The 23398-nt window shown below is 42.6% G+C and overlaps 1 protein-coding gene across 1 annotated transcript in view; it reads right to left on the reverse strand.

The window, feature by feature from the left end:
* Positions 1 to 23398, reverse strand: part of OCRL (OCRL inositol polyphosphate-5-phosphatase) — a 2544778-nt gene that overhangs the window by 164218 nt on the left and 2357162 nt on the right. Inside the window, exon 23 of the mRNA XM_044057236.1 lies at positions 2622 to 2733. Within this exon, the coding sequence (XP_043913171.1) occupies positions 2622 to 2733 (112 nt within the window). The remainder of the gene's footprint in view (positions 1 to 2621; positions 2734 to 23398) is intronic.

Raw genomic sequence — 23398 nt, forward strand, 5'->3', positions numbered from 1 at the left:
ACTACTTACTTTGTGTTAATTCTAAAGGACATATTTTCTGGATTTCCTCTAACAATGGGCACTTGCACTCTAAGGCCAACGGAGTTAAATTGTAAATAAAATAAAATGAATATAAATTAATCTACACTGAATGGCACCAGGAATCACTCAAGAGGAGTCTCACCATCAATAACTAACACATCTTAACATCATTAATAGAAAAAGTGATCACCTTTTCTAATCTCAAATCTACATCTAATACAAAGTCATATGAAAGCAATGTGCCCTAGAACCAAACTTTGGGAAAAGACGATTTTCTGATACTGTTACTTAAAGAATACTGCCCAGATCCAAAGACTAATTCCTTCACTGGACCTAGCAAAATGATACAGGTGCTGCTATCATCTGTCCTGGAGTAGTGCCTAACCTTATATCTTCTGTCTCTGACTAGTGCCTAGCTTTATACCTTCTGTCCCGGACTATTGTCTAGCCTTATCCCTTCTGTCCCGGACTAGTGTCTAGCCTTATAACTTCTGTCCTGGACTAGTGCCTAGCCTAATCCCTTCTGTCCCGGACTAGTGACTAGCCTCATACCTTTTGTCCTGGAGTAGTGCCTAGCCTTATCCCTTCTGTCCCGGACTAGTGTCTAGCCTTATACCGTCTGTCCCCGACTAGTGTCTAGCCTTATACCTTCTGTCCTGGAGTAGTGCCTAGCCTTATACCTTCTGTCCTGGAGTAGTGCCTAGCCTTATACCTTCTGTCTCCGACTAGTGACTAGCCTTATACCTTTTGTCCTGGAGTAGTGCCTAGCCTTATCCCTTCTGTCCCGGACTAGTGTCTAGCCTTATCTGTCCTGGACTAGTGTCTAGCCTTATACCTTCTGTCCTGGACTAGTGTCTAGCCTTATACCTTCTGTCCTGGACCAGTATCTAGCCTAATCCCTTCTGTCCCGGACTAGTGACTAGCCTTATACCTTTTGTCCTGGAGTAGTGCCTAGCCTTATACCTTCTGTCCTGGAGTAGTGCTTAGCCTTATAGTTTCTGTCCTACAGTAGTGTCTAGTATAAGTACCTCCTGTCCTGGAGTAGTGCCTAGCCTTATACCTTCTGTCCTACAGTAGTACCTAGCCTTATACCTTCTGTCCTATAGTAGTGCCTATCCTTATACCTCCTGTCCTGGACTAGTGTCTAGCCTTATACCTCCTGTCCTGGACTAGTGTCTAGCCTTATACCTCCTGTCCTGGACTAGTGTCTAGCCTTATACCTCCTGTCCTGGACTAGTGTCTAGCCTTATACCTCCTGTCCTGGACTAGTGTCTAGCCTTATACCTTCTGTCCAGCCTTATACCTTCTGTCCCGGAGTAGTGCCTAGCCTTATACTGTCTGTCCCGGAGTAGTGCCTAGCCTTATACCTCCTGTCCTGGACTAGTGTCTAGCCTTATATCCTCTGTCCTAGAGTAGTGTCTAGCCTTATATCATCTGTCCTGGACTACTGCCTAGCCTTATACCTTCTGTCCCCGACTAGTGCCTAGCCTTATATTGTCTCTCCTAGGGCAGTACCTAGCCTTATACCTTTTGTCCTGGACTAGTGTCTAGCCTTTTATCTTTTGTCCTGGACTAGTGTTTAGCCTTATACCTTTTGTCCTGGACTAGTGTCTATATCTTTTGTCCTGGAGTAGTGCCTAGCCTTATACCTTCTGTTCTGGAGCAGTGCGTAGCCTTATACCTTCTGTCCTGGAGTAGTGCCTAGCCTTATACCTTCTGTCCTGGAGCAGTGCGTAGCCTTATACCTTCAGCTCCTGAAAGGTGCACCAAGAAGGGCTGCAGAGGGTCCAAAATTCTTTTGCGAGACTGCTGAGTAAGAGCCCCTGGTCAAGCCACGTAAATTTCTGTTGCAGGACTGGCACAGAATACCAGGTCTGTATTTAAGATCCTTCTTACCTTCCATGGACTAGATGACATGGGCCCTGCTTAACAGAGAGAGTATCCAATACCAGAGCGGCTAGGACCCTCAAGTTGTCAGAAGACTGCATAAAGCTCTGCAGTCAGCAGCTAGCAAAGAAAACAACATTCAGGAATATCAGCACTCTTCTCCACAGGGTTGTTTTAACAGTCTTCTCTTGAATGCACAGAGAATTTTAATAAAGACTGAGATTAGAGCTACAAATCAGGACATACTGTGGCTGAAGAACACAGAACCAAGACAGGAATGTCAGACTGTGTCATGCTAACTGCCTAACAGCACCTTCCAATGTGGCCGCTTGGCAAGGAAGAGATGAATAAAGGTGATAACATTTATTTTACGTGAGGAAGTCAACAAGTCTTGTAACTTTAGTACAGCTGCAATGGCAACAAAAAGTGTGAACAGGAACATGCATTTTCTTTTCTTAACAGTGTCCCCCCTCCCTTAAGGAGCAGGGAGGGTGGTTGGGAAAATACCAGCTTAACAAACAGTACTATGGAAAATACAGTCTGAAGACACTGTTGATTAATGACAACTTCTCAAAGAATATTAATGAAAAGGTTAAAGACACTGCTTACATAAGGAAACAACTGGTATTTATGTGTGCACCATCTGCATTCAAGCCCATCATAATTAGCAGTGCCCTACTTACTCCGTCATCTAAGAAACTCCATTAACTTACCAATCATATTTACACTGAGATTGTTGTGTTCAGAGTATTTCAGCAATTCTCGTAAAAATGACATCAAGTACCTAAATACACTTCGATGGCTACGAGGCAACTGAGAAATCACCTGAAACAAGGAATTCAGATAAAACAGTTTGTTAATTAAAACTCGGTCATCTCAATGTATTTATAAAATACATTACTCAATAAATTTACTACATAACCAATTTGCAAAATATCTGCTGCAGGTGGCAAGTCAACAGGAGCCACTAGGAAAATGCTGACTAAATACAGAGGTCAAAGAGTAAAGTATTAATGGAACAAATCATCTTTCAATTTATTTTCTGACCAGAAAAAGAGGTGAGGTATATTGCAAGTTCAGAGACATATATGACTATCATAAGCTTTATATTAAAAGCAGAGAGGTGGGAGTGAAAATTCTCACAAAACTATGTATATCAGGATATACTCAAAGCTCGAAAGGCCAGATTAAGGAATATGATTTTCGCGAGATGACAACATAGAAACCTTGATTTCCCGAACATGAAAGTTTTACCAGGGTAAGTAAACACTTGCCCAAAATTGCATGGAAACACACCGTAGTATGTAAAACCCACCTCTGTTGGGGGCTACGCCCCACACCCCCCTTACTATATACACCAACTCCAGGATCACAATACAGTAGGGAAAAGGGCATATCTCTCCCCTTGTTGGGCAAGTGTCACGTTCAGGAAATCAAGGTTTCAATGTTGTTGTCTTGCGAAAATCGTGTTCAGTAATCTGGCCTTTCAAGATTTCAAAGTAGATCCGTATACGACTGGGAGATGCTAGTAAAACTATTCATGTACTGGTGAAGACTGGTTGTGGGACAGAGGATTCTGAAATATTAGAAAGGCTTGATGAAATGGCAATCCAAAGACAACAGTGGCATTTTCCTGGAGATGTACAGGAGCAGATCCATTGATTGGATGTACAGGAGCTGATCCACTGATTTGACAGGTGATGTTTTAGTTGCATTTTAAATGAATGTGAATTCAGAATGGATTTCAGTGACAGTGAGATGTGGTTCCATAGTTTAGTCTGAATATTAAGAATCACCTGTAGTTTCAGATTATTTGGTTAAACTGATTACTGATTTTTCTATACAGCATAAAATTCTATTGGGGGAGTACAGTTATATTACATAATTAAGGGCGCGACAATTTTCTGACTTGGAGCTGAGAAAGAGCTTGGTGATATTCTCTGAGGACGAGGTATTGTGTGTTCTATTGTTATGCTTTACTGTAAATCTGGCTAATTTATTATAATATTGCTCAAGTCTGGACAGCTATGTGACTTGAAGGTTAGTGAAGACTGATGGAGCACAGACAGATGGCAGTAAGAAAGAAGAGGCTGTACATATTCTGGCTAGGTCAGTGAGTTAAGGTTTTTACTTATATAATGTACATAGTACTTTTTTTTTTACACATAGGTGATACTTGGTGGTCAAATTTCAACTGATCATCTGGGATGACACCCAGTAACTTTGGTTGACTTATTGTATCATGAAATTTTAGGCAGGAGATCATGAATAGTGTTATTTTGCTAAAGACGTGTTTTGAGATAAAGAGCAGAAATTTTGTTTTTTTAGGGTTTAAAAGTAGTTGTGAATTATAAGGATTGTTGCACAAGATCCTGGAGTTTAAAGAGTTTTGGCACAGCAGTCATTATCTTATTGAACCAGGGTAACCTTTTTTGTAGCAGCGTAGCAATCTTGGATGAATATGTTGAAAAGTACAGGGCCAAGTATAGATCCTAGTGGGGCACCAATACTTACTCGCAAGAAGGTGGAGAAATCATTTTTCCATTTCACTGCTTGGGCTCTGTTTGAGAGGTAGCTGTGGAACCATTGCAGTGAAGAGTTGGTGAGCCTTAAGGATGAAAACTTATGTAAGAGGCTCCGGTGGGAGACCGTATCAAAAGCGTCATGAATGGAGACTAGGCTACTGGCATTTCTATGGGCGCTGACAGTATTAACAAAATTCAACAAAGCAATACTTGGAACTCTGAAGAAGACAGAATCAGGTTATCTATGAGACAGTTAAGTAATGTATAAAATCATTCTTCTGATATTTTTGATCAGGGGATAAAATGGCAATTAGCATAGTTTGAAAGATCTGTATTGATTCTACCCCTGTGTACTAAAATAATGAAGGATTCTTTCTGTATTGCGAGGACTTTATTTTCAGATATAAATCAATTTACCTGAACTGGATATGCAGTAGCCATTGCTTTTATTTTAAGTTATTTGCCAGGTAGATTATCAGGGGCATTTTATGGTATCTGTGGGAAGTGGTTGAAGAATAAACATTGAAAGAAGTTATTTGATTGAGTAGGGACATCAAGAACTGTTTTAACTGCCTGGATGTTTAATGACTGTAGTGCGTATAAAGTGGGTATTGAATTGGTTAGGTATTTTATTTCTGCGTAAACTGCAAAGCTTGTCCAGGATTTGACAGTTTGACTGAGGCCCAGAAAAGTTTTGGATTACTAGTGTGTATATTTTGTTTGGTTCATAAGTTGGTACTAGGCTATTGGCCCTAGGGCCTATAAAAGCCTAGCCATAACAATTCCCTGGATATTTCTTCCCACAATATTTACTTCTCTGGACCCCTGTCTAGCAGGGCGACTGACATGATCCCCGGGGTGAATTTCCTATCTCCCATCCAATCATCAAGGTTCCTTTTGAAGAGGGCCAGGGAGGCGCTCTGGTTGACATGTATGGGCAGTCTATTCCAGAGTACGGGGAGTCACTGGGTCAGGAACCTATCCCACCAGCATGTTTTGTTCATTGTGATGATAAGGATTAGATCCCTGGAGCGTGTGGCTCTGAGGGATTGGGATTTCTTTAAGTGGAGCATGTCCAAAAGCTCAGGGTTTGACATGTCCTTGTATGTTAAGCAGAGATCGCCTCTGAGTAGACGATATGCCACAGAGTATAGCTGGAGTTGTTTTAGACGGTCAGCATACGGCATCTGCTTTAGCCTGTGATTCTTTTAGTGAGGTATTTCTGTGGCCTTTCCAGCTGTTGCAGATGTCTTGTGAGGTACTTACCAAATGGGGCATTATACTCTATAATGGGTCTAATGAGGGATGAGTACAGTGGGAGAATGAACTCCTTTTTTCTGGATTTAAAGCCCTTAGTGATGAGGTGGGCCACATAAAAGGATTTCCTGACTGTAGTGGCGATATGGTTATCGAAAGTGAGACCACTGTCCACCTGTGTCCCTATGTTTCTCATCACACACCTATGTGGTAATTCATGGGTACATGTTTTTTTCCAAGGGGGTTAACTATACATTTCTTGGCATTGAGCTTGAGCCCATGGCTCTAGCACCAGGCATCTGTTTCTGTAAGGCCCTTTTGTAGAATATCCACATCATTTGGGGATTCAATAATGGCTCCCAGTTTGCAGTCATCTGCGAACTTTGTTAGCCAGAGTCCCTTAGTGTTGGCCTGTACTTCAGAGAAGTAGATGCCAAACAAGAGTGGTCCCAGGACTAAACCCTGAGGTACTCCACTTGTCTGGAGCTGGATTTGGAGTCGGCTACTTTTACAGTCTGGGTTCTGTCAGTAAGCCAATTCTCAACCCATCGAGTGACATTGGGATTTATGCCCAGCTTAGTAAGTTTATCTATGACTCCAGAGTGGGAGATGGTGTCAAAGGCCTTAGCGAGGTCCAGAAAGGCTGTGTGGATTGCCTTACCCTCGTCCACAGCTCTGGAGACTGATATGAAGAAGTCAATCAGATTCAGGAGACAAGATCTGCCCTTCACAAACCCAAACTAGGTGGGGTCCAGTGCTTGAAGGTTTCCATTGTCTTTGTTTATAAGTTCCATAATAATAGTTTCATAGTTTAGTACTAGGCTATCTGCCCTGGGGCATTTGTAAGCCTAGCCATAGTGATGTGGCTTTTGCCACCCCATGAAATGGTACAAAAATGTACAGAATAAATTTAGAATACTGTGCCTCTGTCTAGTAGTGACACAATGAAGGTCCCCTTATATAATAGAATTAGTTTACTGTGCCCCTGTCTAGCAGTGACACAGATGTGACCCCTGGGGTAAACTTACGATCTCTCATCCACTCATCAAGACTTCTCTTGAAGAGAGTCAGTGAGGGGCTATGCCTAATATGAACTGGGATCTTGTTCCAAAGCATGGGAAGCCTCTGGGTCATGAATCTATCCCTCCAGCATGTCCTATTCATACTTGTGCCGAGGTTTAAGTCTAGCTCTCGTGGTCCTGATGGATTTGGATTTTTTGAGGTGGAGCATGTCCATCAGATCCTGATTGGACATGGCCTTGTACGTCAGGCAGAGATCACCTCTGAGCAGGCGGTATGCTACTGAATAGAGCTGAAGTTTCTTTAGTCTGGCAGAATAAGACATATGTTGGAGACCCTTGATCCTCTTGGGGAGGTACTTTTGTGGTCTCTCCAGCTGTTGCAAATGCCGGGTGAGGTACATACCAAATGGGGCATTGTACTCAGTCATGGGTCTGATGAGGGAGGAGTATAGGGGCACAATGACATCCTTGGATCTGGATGTGAATCCCTTCATGATGAGGTGTGCAAGGTAGAATGTTTTTCTAACCACTTTGGCAACGTCATGGCTCCCAGTTAGCTTGCTACAGATCCCCCACCATGCCCCACGATTCTCACTACACCTTTCTAAACATACAGGAAAATATTAAGATACAACCAAACACCCTAATACTGGGCCTTCCATGCCCTTGCAGATCAGGCTTGTCAGACTGATGGGACGGTAGTTCCTGGGATCCAAGCCGGATTACCCCTTGTGGAGTGGGATAACTTTAGCTGTGCACCACTCAGTAGGCATGAAGCCTGAGGTGAGGCTATGATTAAACATGACACTTAGGTGAGGTGCCAGTTCATTTTGTAGTTCATGTAGTACACAGCCTGGGATGTCATCTGGTCCCATGGATGCTGTATTCTTAGCTTTGGAGAGTGCAGTTTCTACCTGTGTGGCCATGATTACCGGAATTTGGCAATCTTTTGGTATTAAGATGGGCCCTTTAGGGGGTGAGAGGGGGGTGAAGTTGGCACTAAATCGATCTGCCAGGATATTGGTAATATCCTTGGGATCAGTATATTTAATGCCATTCTGTTGTGGCTCAGAGCAGATCTGAGCATTGCCATTTAGATTCTTGACATAACTATAGAATGCCTTGTAGTTGTCTTTATAATCTTTGGCAATTTTATTTTCGTAACTAGCTTTTCAGGATTTTATGAGGGATCTCAGCTTCTCTGTGAGGCTGGTGAGGGAGTTTTTTGCATCCTGGGATTTTCCTCTTTTTTGCAACAGTTTCTTCCTTCTGTTGTATAGTTTGTTTATAGCAGGGGACCACCAGATTGGCTTCCTTTTTTTGGAGAAAAGCATCTTGGTTCTATTTGGGATGGCATGATTCATGCACGAGTGGATGTGCTCGTACAATGCCTTAGTGTAGGATTCTGCAGTCGAACTTTCAGATCCCGTCTGCATGGGTGTCAAAGTTTGTCACTTCTGACTTCAGTAGCATGAAGTTGGTTTTGGAGAAGTTTTTTTAAGGAGGTTTCCTTACTGGGGGGTGGGTTGGGATGTGCATGTCAAGGGTGATTTGCTTATGGTCAGACCTGGCCAATGAGGGGGTGACCACTGGTGTGGAGCATCTGTCTCCCATGTTGGTAATGACCAGGTCTAGGATATTGGAGCCCCTGTTGGGACAATGGATTAGTTGATCAAGGTTGTTGGAATTTATGAATTCCAAGAACCGTTGGGAAAAGGTGTTGGTACCAGAGTACTTTTCCCAGTTAATGGCAGGGTAGTTGAAATCATCCAGTATTAGGGTGTTTGGTTGTATCTTAATATTTTTCTGTATGTTTAGAAAGGTGTAGTGAGAATCGTGGGGCATAGTGGGGGATCTGTTGCAAGCTACAATTTGGATTGCAGTCTTACCTAATGTTAGTTGCACCTGGAGAATTTCAGATGCATTGTGTTGGGCAACTAGCCTGGAGGTGTGAATATCCTAGGTGAATATGGACACTCTTCCACTTTTAGTGTTTCGGTCTTGGCTTTGTGGCCGAAAAGTGTGGTAAGAGTTGTAGCCTGGTATTGCAGGGGTGCTCTCTGGAGCCTTGAACCAGGTCTTAGCTACTGCACATATATTGATGTTCTCCATTTTTAGGAGTGCCTCGAGAGAGTGCATTTTGAGGTTTAGACTTCTAGCATTGAGTGGCATTACCTTCAGATTTTGCATGCTTGTATCTGTTACGGTGGTTGAGTAATAGGGCTTATCATCTTGGAGGATGATTTGTTTTGTTAGGCTTTTTAGTTGTCTATATGTCAGTAAAGCATGAGCTGTTTTGTTTTTGTTCAGTCTTTCCATGTTTTGTCTCTCTGTTTCATGAGTTGCTTAGACACGAAGGACAGCCATGGGACAGGGATGGCTTGGACTATTATTCTTGGTGGGGGGGGTGTTTAGAACACCTAGGAAGATTTTCTTGAGCTCGGAGACAGCACCATCTATGAGGAGAGTATTTAGTGACTCCTAGTTAAGGACATGTTGCATATTAATAAAGGTGTCTTTATGGAAAGTAGTACATTTTCTTACCAGGTTGTAATGATGCATTTTCAGGAGATTGCTTTGGTTACTTATGGCGTAGACTGGTACACAATCACTTAAGCTGTCTGACAGAGTTCCATGGGATGATATTTTACTTGGAGAGGATGTTAGGATTCAATAAAAGGTTGATTGGCTGTGGCTTTGTTATATCTAGCTGGTGTGGTTATAAGCTGGATGAACTTGTACAGATGTATATTACTGGACACATTTTCAGACTGTATGGTTTTGCCAATCTGCATTATCACCACCCAATATTATGGTTTTGTGAGGGATTTTTGGGGGGTCCAGAATTGAATATCTTCCAGTGCTTTAGCATGGTTACCTCTGTGTGTGTGTGTGTGTGTGTGTGTGTGTGTGTGTGTGTGTGTGTGTGTGTGTGAATAGATAGATAGTGATCGTCTTGTGACTATTTAGTTTGAGCATTTTTAGTAGGATTTCTGAGATGGAGAAAATTGGCAGGATGTGGGGGAAAAGGGTATTTTTGTAGACAAGATTTCTGTAAGTTCAGTTGAAACTAACTCTAGACTAAGGACTTTCTTGACCTATCTCAGTCTCTTGACAATTGGAAAAAAGAATCTTCAAATATAAGATAATTGTCCAAGTATGGAAATATGTGAATGCATTGAAATCTGCAGTAAGCAAGTACTAGAGCCAAACACTTTGTAAATACCCTTGGTTGCAGTAGACAGACCAAAGGGTAAGACACAGAACTGAAAATGTTAGCCAGATACAGAAGCTCTTAAAAAGAAAAAAGTAAGGATTCCTTGCCAGTAGGAATGTGATGGTAAGCATCTTTCACATTTCAAATGTTACCACTGAACTCTGCAGGAGGAATAAGAGGTAACAAGGTCTGGAGGAATAGCATTTTGAACTTTTGAGCACTTGACATAAAACTTGAGAAAAAGGTCTAAAACCAGTCTCCAAATTTCATCTTTCCCTGGCACCAGAAAGATCCTTGAATCAAAACCTTCACCCATCTGATCTGGGGTACTAATTCTATAACCATCCGACACAACATGTGATCCAAAACTGAATGCAAAAGGAATGCTTGGCTTGCAGTATGAAAAGAAGGGAGGGACTCTCACTGCATCTGTACACCTGACAGATGATTTTCAGAGCCCTGTTTGTCAGAGATAATATTATATCACTGAGGAAGATGCAGACCTAGACCAAGGGACAGACTGCCGGTGTGGAATGGGGGTATAGTCTTTACACTGTCCTTGGTTCTGAGAGGCTTTATGTTTCTTTTTAGAGCTTCCTAGCCATTGCTTTTTCAAATCAAATTTGTTAGCACCTTGCTGCTTAAATTGCTTTTTAAAAGGGTTCCGAGTTAGAAAGCTTTTACTGAACTTGGAAAATGGGGGGTAAAAAATGTAGGTACCCCCTGAATCAATTTCCCTCTTTCATCAAATCTTTTAAGCACCTCAGCAGTAGAAGGGCCAAACAGATCATGTTGACTAGAAGAGAATTTAAAATCTCAGTCTTAGCATCTTGTATGTTTTCATAATGCAACAAAGCAAATCTTCTCATAATTGGCCCAATAGCATCAGCTCTGGATACAGTATCAGCAGAATCAGGGAAGTATTTGTTTCCTTGAGAAGCAGATGCAGTTAAGAAATTCAATAAGCTTTTATCCTCTGAAGAGGGAAGACCAGCAGTTAACTTACACATCCTCTCATAAGAGATCAGTAAAAATTTCAACGTGTGAGCCTGGGCACCCATGATTCTTAAAGTTACAGCAGCAGAAAATAAACCTTCTTTCTAAGCAAATCACGGTGGGTTTGGCATAATGGTTAAAGTCTTTACCTCACAGACAGAAGATACAGGATTTGATTCTGACCTCGAGTTATTAGCTAGACTTACAATGGTCCTTCAAAGCAGTTAGTCTAGTATTCACCTATTATGAACCTATCAGAAGCTTCAGCATCCTTGTCAGAGAGGATTGTGTCAGCAGTAATCCATTTAGCTGTAAAACTTTTTAGTTAAGGAGAGAAGTGTAGGATATGCTTTAGAATTAGAAAACAGATATTTGCTAGTCTGAGGTACTCTGTATAACTTAATAGACTTTTTAGGAGCAGAAGGTTTACTATCAGGCATGTTGCAAGTTGTCACAAAAGGAAATATTGTCAGGCTAGCTATCTGGAATTGTGCAAATAATTATATGCCATTTGTGAATATTAATATGATTTATATTGAAGTGTGACAGAGAGAGATACTATCGGCTCAGCTGTCTGGAATTTTGTAAATTACTATATTTCAGTTGTGAATGTCAACATGATTCATATGCTTGTGTTACAAATGTATTAGAACTGTATGTTATGTGTATACCAAACTGCTGGTACAGAAGTGTGTGTGAAAAAAGTTTGTACAGTATCCATAGTGTACCCTACTGGAAAAGAACGGAAATGTATATAAACTATTGTAATTGTGTAAATATATATATGTTCTAACAGTGGAAATTGGCACATAGAAGGTTAGCTTGAAAAACTTCAGTAAAATAGTTGAAATTAAATTGTTTTATAACTGCACCATAAAAGAGATGGTTTCAGTGCAGCAAGGAGACAGGATGTCTAAATCTAGGAAGCTTCTGCATTGTTTTGTCAGTGTTTTATTGTTTTATGTCTTCCAGTAGTTGCAAACATCCGAAGGCTATGTATTTTCACAGGGAGATGCTAAATGCTAACAGTTTTTAGCAATGGTTGTTGAGCCTGGGAACTGAAGTCAGGCGATAACAAGTGATGTCATGCCACATGTATCCCACCAGTAATATTTGATATTAATTTAAAAACTCTCTCAGAGAGTGACTGGGCATTTTATATTTTGTCTTTTGACCTGGCAACATCCTCTGGAAACATCCATTCATCACATCTGTCTTGCCTTGCTGTAAGTAAGCTAACTAGGGTACAGTAAATTCTTTTAGATATAGTTAGGAATATAGTAAAGATTTGTTTAGATGTTTTCTGTATTCATCTGAGGGTCTACTTTAGTTTAGCGTACGATTAGGTGATCGAACGCTATTAATTCGAAACTAAATGTCAAACCGGCAAAATGGCGAACGGCTGGAACAGCAAATTTTTCCCAGGAAGTTACTGTGATGACTTACTGAGTACTTTCTTGTTCTTTTATTATTTATTATTACATATATTTAAACCTATATTTGGGGCTGATATTTGTGAGACATATTTAAGCTCTGAGGGTACTTGCATATTTATTTGGTACCACTGTCCTAATAGCTTTGCTCTTGGTCAGACAACCATTTGGATTAATAGTAACATTACACAATATGATTAGACACCCTTTGTTAGAGGCCTTAAAGTAGCTGATAAGGGGTTCTGGTGGCAGTGATAACTACCTTACAGTCTGGCAGGAAGGGGGCATAGCTAGTAAACCTGTGCCAGCCTTTCCCAGGGGTGTGTGTGTGTGTGTGTGTGTGTGTGTGTAAAACAAATCTCCAAGAGTGTATGTGTCAGCTACTTGGGCAGGGACACGAAGCACTGGCTGGACAGAGTGTGTTGGAGGACTGGGCTTGGAACCCTGGCAAAGAACTCAATTCTATAGCTCTGCCAGTGGGGAGTCTTTTGGGGGATCTGGAGAAAGAGGGAGAAACCAGCCCCAGAATGACTGTGGTCTCTGTGTGCTCTTAAGGGAAATTGCACTTTACTGTGTGTGTACTTGTCATTCTCCCAGTGTGCATGTCCCCCCACTGTTGCCAATGGTGAGGATTGAGGCTCCTTGATTACTGGGCCAGTGCTGGGGCATCACACAAGCAACTGAGAAAACATCCTCTAAAGATGATAAAACAGGAGGGATAGCTCTGTCGGCTGTGGATTATGCAGTTATAACAAACCATGATACTTTTGCTGGGAAACACGGACTTCATTCTGTTTCCACTGAAAGAAATCTTTTGTTTTAGCTAATGTCTTAGACTTAGACAGCTCTTTAGGAAGGTAACCTGAAGTAACACTTTCCTTAGAATCAGAATCATCAGCCACTTAACACCCCTTACTGACTGTTCTTCTGAATGGAAACAGCGTCAGAATAGCAGGGAAATCTTCCTCTATTTGTAGTCAGTGAAGAAACAGAATTTAGAAAATTAAAAACAGACAGTAATCCCCTAGCAAACCCCAGAATGTCATCCCTGCCCATAATTAAACAGAAGGAACACACTTCATTTTTTGTTTCATTTTCTTGAGAGACTCCATGGCCTGGGCACTGTACCAGGAATCAGGCATCCTAACGAGAATATGTGGTAAAGCTTCACCTGCTCCTTTCCCTGAGACTGACCACAGGACAACTCTACAGCTGCACAGGATGCATTTAACTCCTGGTTCTTAATGGCTTCTCAAGAAGCTACACCAGTGGGCCCAAGAGACGTTAATTAATGGTCTGAGGAACCAAGAATGGTCACAGCAGAGCCATCCACTGGTGGCTAAGGCAGTGAGGGAGCCAGCCTGACACACAAAGACTCCTGAGAAATTTTCTTTTTCTTCTGGATGACAGAAAAAAGTACAGTTGTGTAAAATCTTACCATAATGGTAGATGTCCTTCTTTTCACTGTTGCAGTTTTTATTACATTAGGGATCCCCTGCCAAGGGCGGCCCAATGCCCGGCCAGTATACCAAAGCCTTTAAGTTGCTTTAAGGTAAGCCATTCATCACACGTATGCTCATCGTGTAGCTTAGGGCATAAAGGTGACATCTGGATGTACCATCCTCACAACTGAGAGCCCCAGTAGGAAAGCCAGTCCAATGAAAAGAGATGCAATCAGTACATCCAGAAGAGAAATGGACCAGGGAGCAGTGGGAGGGAAATGAATACTGCAACAGTGAAGGGAAGGACATCTATCGTAATGGTTAAGATTTTACGCAACTGTACTATGTCTTTTTCCATATCACTGCTGCAGTATTCACTATATTAGAGAGACCGCCAAAGCTCAGAAAGAAACTTGGGAGGAGGAAGGATCAGCGGAGCCATCTAGGAAGCCATGAAAGATGGACTTAGCAAAACCAAACCAGCTCTTGTTCTGGAGATTCCATCCAACTTGTAGTGCTTGGTAAATTTATGCACAGAAGTCCAGGTAGCTGCCTCAAGAATAGAGCTGGTATCCAAACCAATGAAAAAAGCACCAGAAGAAGCCAGATTTCTAGTAGAATGAGCCTTAACAGGAAAAGGAAGGCTCTTACCATGAAAATGACAACAACAGGAAATAAATTTAGAGATCCAAAAATAAATTGTTTGCTTGGATACAGCTAATCCTAGGGATCTAGGATGAAAAAAACAGAGCTGATAAAATTTCCTAATAGTCTTAGCCTTATCCAAATAAAATATGAGTTGTCTATGCACATCCAATGTGTGCAGCACCCTCTCACTGGCAGGTTGCAGAGAGGGGAATAAAGTAGGCAAATATACAGACTGATTAAGGGACAACTCATTAACCACTTTGGGCATAAAAGAAGGATTAGTACACGCAAGGGCATCCTGTCCTTATGAAACACTAAAAAGGGAGGACAAGCCATAAGGGCTTAAAGCTCAGACACCCATCTAGCAGAAGTAAGGGCCAACAAAAGTACATTCTTCCAAGAGCAATGTTGCAAGGAAGCTGAAGCAGCAGGTTCAAAAGGAGCCCAAGTCAATTTTTCCAAAACAAAATTAAGATCCCAGGGAGGAGGAAAAGGCTTCCTGGGAGGCCTAATATGAAGGGCACCTTTAATAAATTATTTAGCTTCAAATGTAGAAGCCAGAGGAGGAGGAGGAAAAAGGCAGGCAAGCAGAGATAGCCAATAAGTGGGCCTTAACAGAAGAATAGGCCAACCCAGCACTGAGCAAGTCACACAAATGGGAGATACCAAAGGAACATCCACAGAAAGTGGATCCAGGTTACAAGAAAGACACCAAACAGAAAACCTCTTCCATTTGGATAAGTAGGATTTCCTAGTACTGGGTTTCCTAGCCTCCTGCAGGACCCTAAGCACGTCCTCAGAAAAAAGATGTCTATGTGGAATCAAAATCCTATCACCCATAATGTCAGATGAAGAGTGGACAGATGGGGATGGATGAGAGATCCCTTGTGTTGTATGAGTGGGTCCACCCTGTGAGGTAACTTGTGATGACTGCCCTTGGCTAAATGCAGAAGAGGGAAACAATGCTGTCTCGGCCAAAAGGGACTCACCAACAAGATTTTTTGAGAATCCTGTTTTATTTTGAACAGGACTTTTGGAATGAGGGGAAGGGGAGGGAATACATAAAGAAACATCCCCTTCCAAGAAAAAGAGAGGGTGTCCACCTTCAAACCAGAAAACCTGAGACTGTGGCACAAAAGAGAGGAAGCTGTCTGTACAGAGAGGAGGCAAACAGATCTATTGAGAAGTACACCTCTGGTGGACAATGTCCACAAACACATCCCTGTGCAGCATCTGTTCATGGTAAGGACCTGCTCAGAGTGTCTGCTACAATGTTGTGACCCGAGGGAATGTAAACTGCCTGAACAGTCACTTGATACTGGACAGCAAGATCCCATACCAGGAGATCCAACCGGCAAATAAGATGAGATCTTGTTTGTTTACATGCCACATCAATGTGGTATTGTCTGTAAATACCTTAAGAGGTCCTGGGGAGAAGAGAGGATGAAAAGACTGAAGCACCAAGCAGAAGAGCTCTCATCTCTTTTACATTGATGTGTTCTTTCTGTTGAAGAGACGACCACACCCCTTGCACCTTTAGGGAGCCAAAGGCTGCCCCTCATCCCATGTCTGAAGCATCTATGAACAGTTTTTGAGACAGAAGAGGGGAATGAAAGGGGAGCCTTGTGTTTTTAGACAATTGCTGAATCCAACAATGAAGTTCCTTCTTTAGGCAAGGTAGAAGAGGAACTACAATGTCTACGGGATGCACAAGTTGAAGCCAAACTGACGTCAGAAACCAATGAAACTTTCTCATCTGGAGGTTGGTCAGAGTGACCATAGGGATTGGTGGATGGCATGAATCGCAGAGTTCTCAAACTCCCTGGCTGTGATAGAAGCCAGAGAAAGAAGAGTTTGAAAGAAGGAAATGAGGGTCAAGATCTTGGGAGGAGGCAGAGATGCCAGCATAGGGACCACCTGAATCCTGCACCCCAGGAAAAACATGATCCTGAGAAGGGGTCAGAAAAGACTTTTTGAAGGTTATTGTGAACCCCAGGCTTTGCAGAAGGGAAATGGCAAAATGAAGATGTAACAGGATCTCTTGAGAGGTTGCCTGAAATAAGAGTCCATCCAAGTAACGAAATACTTGGATCCCCTGAATCCTGCAAAAAGAATTCACAGGAGGTAGGCATTTGGTGAATACCCTTGGGGCAGTAGAGAGGCCAAAGGGCAAATCAGGGAACTGAAAATGCCAGGAAGCAACATAAAAATGTAACAAATTCCTGAAAAGAATATGCATAAGGATATGGAGATAAGCATCCTTGAGATCCAGAGAAACCATAAATTCCTGAGGAAGCAGGGAACAAAGTCTGAAGAGATAACATTGAAAAGGAAGAAACCTTCAGAAAACTATTTAGATGAGAAAGATCCAGAATGGGTCTTCAAGTGCCGTCTTTCCTGGGGACCAAAAACATTCTGGAATAAAACCCCTTCCCCCTTTGAGTAGCTGGAACCTCTTGAACAGTTCCTCACAGTCAAAAGATCCTGAAGCACCTCTGGAAAAATAGCTCAGCTCTTCTTGAGGTGGCTGAGGAATGTCCATGAAGTGGGGAAAAGAGATTTCCAGACCATAAAATACCATGATGGAAAGAACCCAAAAATACTGGGTTATGCTTAACAAAACAGGAACAGACACAGAAATATGAAGAGAAAGAGAAATATGGCTGTGAAGAATCAGTTAGTCAGGCAGCAACTGGTTTATCAGGAAATGAAGGCTTCTGAGTAGGAGAGGTCTAAGTAGACTTACAGGGAGCAACCCTCCTACCTCCCTTCTTGCCTTTAGGAGGACAAGACTGCCTTCTAACAAAAGCTGGCTTAGTAGGACAGCTTCTCTGAAACACAGGCACCAGTGTAACAAAAACATGTTTCAGATCCTGTAACTCCTTGCCTTTCTCCTGCAGGGACTTGAAAAAATCAGCTGCAACAGTACCAAGCAAACATTTATTGTCCAGAGGAGCATCTATTAACTTAGCCTTAATATTATCAGGCAGAGGTTGAAGCCAAAGCCAGGAATATCTCCTCAGCACAGTGCTCGAAGCAGCAGCCCTAGAAGAAGCATCTGCTGTATCAAAACTACATTTAATGGAATGGCAAGATACCTGGGAAGAAGTTCCTAACAGAGACAAAGACCCTCAGAATCAGGAAGATCAGAAATAACCTAACAAGCCTGAGAAAGGGCAGCCAAAACATATCTCATTATATAAATCCGGTAATTAACAGCCCAAAAGGCTAGGGTGGCTGAAGTATAATCCTTTTTCCCAGCCTTTCCATAGTCCTGCTGTCCTTATCAGAAGGAAGAAGCTTAGTCAGAGGCAGTAATTTGGAAGCTTATCAGAACCGACAAAGACCACCGAAAGATCAGCAGATGGACACTTGTAAAGGAATTTGCAGTCATCAGGCACTTTGTAAACCTGGTCTGGTTTCTTATAAGCAAGGGGCTGAGAGGCTGAAAGTTGAGAAGCAGAAGAGAAAGAAACCAACAAAGCAGCCAAAACAGAAGGAAAAGCGGAGTGTCTAGAAGACTCCATCTGAAGGAGCTCATAATATCTCATCTGCACTTCAGACACTTGGAAATAATCCCATTTAAAGAACTCCCATCATCTTAGCAATGGTATCCCCAAAGGAAATCTCCTCAAAAGGGGATAAAGGACTAGCAGATGACTCTTCCTCAGAGCCATACTCCAGAGGGATAGGAATCTGGGTAGAATAGGCCAAGGATTCCTCATCCGAATCCTCATCTTCCTCAAAGGAATCCTGACTCCTAGACATCTTGAGAAGGGAAGATGACAAAGGAGGAGGCGGGACCCCCGAGGAGGCTTCAAGGCCATACGAGCATTGAACAACCCCCTGTGTAAAATTCGACCATTCACTTTGAGGGTCCTTGGGAGTAGAAGCAATATGTGTCATCTTCTGCTTCTTTTTTAAAGGGACATCCACCTTATGAAAGGCTTTGATGCTAGCCTACACTCATTAATTGGAGTCAGGACTTCCTCCCTGAGCAGTATCTGAGGAACCCCTAGGTCCTTCGGTGAAAATCAGCCTCAGTCCCCCCTTAGCATCCAAAGCAGGTGTCTGCAAGGCCTCAGGGGATGTGACAGAAACTGGATCCATGCCTGCCTCTGAACTGGTCGCAGCAGAGGAATCCAGCCCAAAAACCAGACAATCGTCCAGGCTTTCACAAGCCAAAAGAGAGATGTTTGGTGGAGGAGACAGAGCCAAAAAAGCTGACCTGACATATTTTGGCCTTCTTCGAAGACGGCTGACCCTCAAGCTGAGAAGTACACTCCATGGTGTCTTTCACTAAGAGCTTTAGATGCTGGTTCTCTAGATAAATGGTAAGAGAGGAAAGATGACTACATGAGGTATTTGAAACAAAAGCCTGACAAATGGTACTGGACATATGGTTGTGAGAAGCTCCTAAACAAAACAAGCACTGCTTGTGATGGTGTTTATGTGGAATCTGTCTTCCACACTAGCATGTACCCTTTCTGGATGACATGAAAACCCACAACAACACACATGATAAAAGCAGAAAGAATATATCAAAACACCCCAGCAGGGCTCTTATCTGAATAGATAAGTAACTAGCAATGACTCTGGCGATCAGACCGATGATCAAAAGACAGCGATCAGTTTGGTGGCAATGAAGTTCTGAGGATGGCATGTTTGGACATTACCTTACGCTCTACACTATGAGAGAAGCATATGTGTGACGTACGGCGTTACCTTAAAACAACTTAAAGGCTTTGGTATACTGGCCGGTCATCGGGGTTTAATGTAATGAATACTGCAAAAGTGATACGGAAGGACATCTGAGCATACCAGTAAATGTAACATGGTTTGGTTGAAAGATTTGTTAAACCTTCTGAAAGAAAAAAATATTCTGATGTAAAAAAAATAAAAAAATAAATAAAAACAAAAAAAGACATGAAAGTCACCAGAAGTACAATGATCTGCCCCTAACACACTAATTCTGTACAAATATGTAGAAAATAAGTATCCCTGTCAATATACGTGGTATTTTACAGACTGCTGAGACGCGACTTGTATCTGGCATACAGTGCATCCCCCTGATGGATTTACTGCACAGCTGCTAGTCAAAATTATTCTGTGTAGGGATCTAGACCTATTCTGTGACATCAACAGAATGGTTTGGAGGGACAGGTATATTTCACAGAGGATATCACTGCTATGGAGCACACTGCCCATCCACAACAAGTTCATCCCTGTCCATTTTCAAGCACAACTTAGATCTAATGATAGGAAATAGAAAATTTACCCCAGGACAGCCACCTGTACTACTAATGGACAGAGGCAGCTCCTAAATGCTTTATCCCATGCATGGGTACCCTCAAATTATCTATGGTGTGACCCCAGTTATTATCATTAGGGGTAATATACAATTATCAACCATGGAATGGGTAAGGTAAATTTATAACCAGATGTGATAGGTTATTTTCAAGCCCAAAAGGGAAACTGGCTAGGCTTAAAATGACCCACAATGGCAGTTTGCCTAGTACTTACCCATGAACCTAAAAAAACATTTTTTACACAGATTTTTCACACAAGCATTCAAATAATGGTACTCCCTTATAAGACACGACAGTCTAAAAAATACTCCTACCATAAAAATTCATTCACAGAAAAAAAAAACAAGTTTTCGTCAAAAAAGTGAAATTGTGGAAGGTTTTCCCCTGCAGGGTACTTATCTACCCCTTCTTGAAAGATTATATGCAGACCGTCAGTTCCACAAAGCCTGCAGACGAAGCGCACTTCTGCAACAAGAAAGCTTTGACGCTTTTGGCATGCATACAACTCCTTTATAATGTTTTGATTGAGGTCCAACCAGTTAAGGCTTGCCCTGAAGCTTTGAAAGCTGAACTATGTTCATATCCTTCACAGGATACACCCCAAGCAACTTAAGCTACTACAACAGTGATCTAATGCTAGATATGAAAAGGAATGGCTTCAGGAGTATGGCTATTATGCTTACACATGCGAACAGACGGCAAGGAGCTTATAAAAGCAAACCCACATCATCACCATCTCAACACACCCAAGGTGAAAGGCATCAATGTACGTCAAACATCATGCAGAGCAGAAGTGCACAATGGAACTATCATGCAGAACAGAGGTGCAAGACGGAATCATCATGCAGAAGAGAAGTGCACGACTGAACCATCATGTAGAACATAAGTGCACAAAGGAACCTCATGCAGAACAGAAGTGCACAACAGAGCCATCATCAGAAGTACTGCAGCACAACCCCAGTAAACAAAGCCTACAGTAAGCTGACTGGGAGTTCCAACAGAAGATGCTTACTGCCAGTAACACCTTCTCCACCCTACAATGTTGGGTTATGAAGGGCTTCCCTTTCAAATATTCTTCACTATACTGTGGAAATCCCATGGTCTTTTTAAAACAAGACAAAACACTGGCGATCTTGCAGCTTTAGACATGCAGATGAATGGTGACATATCTCACAGGGGGAGTGGTGTGCTAACAGCTATATACTTAGCAAAGCTGAAATGGTCTTGCATCAGCCAGTAGGCTTCTACTGTCATATGATGACCCAGAAAACACAATCATCAATGAGGACATGTACCTCAGGGAAGGGACGAGGGGGTAATGGAGCTTTAACAGGCAACTGCAATGCAGGATGCTGAGAAGACTTCTGTTGGCACCTCTGGTCATGTCTTCTGGTATGCTGAACAGTTATAAAAAGAAAGTTATGTACTCACCATAACCATTCCATCTGAGTTGTTGCTTTTCATTTGTCTTCAACCTATGGGAATACGGATACGGTATGAATCTGACTTGGCCGCATTTTCCAGCATCGGATCTGAGCTCCAAGCTCCTCAAAACCCATAATGCACCTGTCTCCCATCTCTCCTCAGATCGTGTTTGCTGCCGACAGTAGCACTCTGACCTAACCAAAGCACCATAAGGAACACAAAAGCTTACGAGAGAAGGTCTATGCCTCTTCCATCTGGTCTGTCACACAGCCCACAAAAGGCAGGGAAAAGGAGGGAGGGACGGTTGAAGACAAATGAAAAGTGACAACTCAGATCGAATGTTATGGTGAGTACTTAACTTTTTTTATCTGAAGTTGTTGTTTTCATTTGATCTTCAACCTGTGGGACAGAGTCCCAAGCTACCCAAAGAACCTGGGAGGCACTCATGGAAGGATGATCCGGAGTACGGCAGAGCCAAAGGAAGGACAGAAGATCCAACTTACAATGCGAAATAAACATGTGAGATGATGCCCAAGTAGCTGCAGAGCAAATATCATCCAAAGAAACTCTAGACGAAAAGGTCACTGAAGTAGCCACAGACCTAGTAGAATGTGCCTTGACATGAACTGGCGGAGATAATCCTTTGGCTTTATATGCCAGGGCTATGCACTGAGAGATCCAATGAGCAAGAGTTACCTTGGACACAGGATTCCCTAAGAAAGGCTTAGAGAAGGAAATAAAAAGCTGATCAGACTTACGAAAGGACTTCGTTCTGTGCAAATAAAAATGCAGTTGCCTATGAACATCAAGTAAATGCAATTTATGCTCTCCTTTAATCCGGAAGTTCAGAAAGAAAACAGGAAGACTGATTACATGGTTAATGTTAGATTATGAAGCCACTTTTGGAAGAAAGGAGGGGTTTATCCATAAAAAAAAAAAACCTGTCTTTATGAAACACCATATAAGGGAGTTTGACAGATAAGGCCTGAATCTCCGACACTTTTAGCCGAGGTAATAGCAACCAGAAAAGCTGTCTTTCAAGACAGGAATTGTAAATCCACCAAAGCAGCTGATTCAAAGGGAGAATAAACCAAGGCTTCTAGGACTAGAGTAAGATCCCAAGGTGGGGGGGGGCGTACGGTCCTTGACTGGGGGGTCTAGGTAAAAAGGTACCTTTTAAAAAGGCTTTACAAAGCTGAAATGTCTCCTATATGAAAACTGGAGAGAGCTGCCAGCTGTACCTTTACAGTAGAAAAACGGGCCCCCTGATGAACGATACCTGCCAGAAATTCCAAAATGGTGGGGACTGGAGCAGTGAAGGGATCCAAACCATGTTGGGACACCCATAGTGAAAAACATTTCCACTTACTGGAATAAACCTTCCTGGTGGAAGATTTGTGAGCCACCACCAAAATCTTTTTAACTAGAGAAGACAGCCAGGGAGTCCCCGCCATTACTGGAACTGGAGCAGCCTAGCCGTCAGATTCAGACTGACAAGATCTGGGTGAGGGATCCCCGAGGGATACAAAATCAGATCCGGAACTGGATCTAATGTCCAAGGAGGACACACTGCGTGAGACCACAGAGAGGGGACCAACACTTGGCAAAGCCAGAAGGGGGCAATAAGGATCACTAAGCTCCCCAGCCGTCGAGCTTTCTGTATGAATTTTGGGATCAGATGAAGTGCAGGGTAGGCATACCAAAGACCAAAGGGCCAAGCATGAACTAGAGCATCCCTAGGGGACTCCCCGGGGGGGGGGTTCAGAGTGAAAAACTTGCTGCACTTCGCGTTGGAAGGAGAAGCGAAGACATTACAGCAAGGCCGACCCCACTTTAGAAAGGTCTACTTAACTACTGAAAGATTCAGAGACCACTTGTAAGGCATAAGAAGAGTTCTGCTGAGCCTGTCCGCCAGGATGTTGGACCTCCCTGGAATGTGATACCACCAGAAAACTGTCACAGGAGATCGCCCACTCCCACAATCTCATGGCTTCACGACAAAGGGGATAAGACCTGGTTACCCCCTATTTGTTGATGTACCAGACTACAGACATGTTGTCTGTATGGATGGCAACTGTCGCTTGGGGAAGATGGGCAAGAAGAGGTTGCAATGCCAACAGCACCACCCTCATCTTCAGGACACTGATAAGCACATGGGTCTCCAAGGAAGATCACATGCCTCGGACTGTCCTTCCCATGCAATGTCCCCCCCACCC

This window comes from Protopterus annectens, chromosome 15.part0, assembly GCF_019279795.1.
Source record: "Protopterus annectens isolate FY-2018-M chromosome 15.part0, PAN1.0, whole genome shotgun sequence".
Lineage (NCBI taxonomy): Eukaryota > Metazoa > Chordata > Ceratodontiformes > Protopteridae > Protopterus > Protopterus annectens.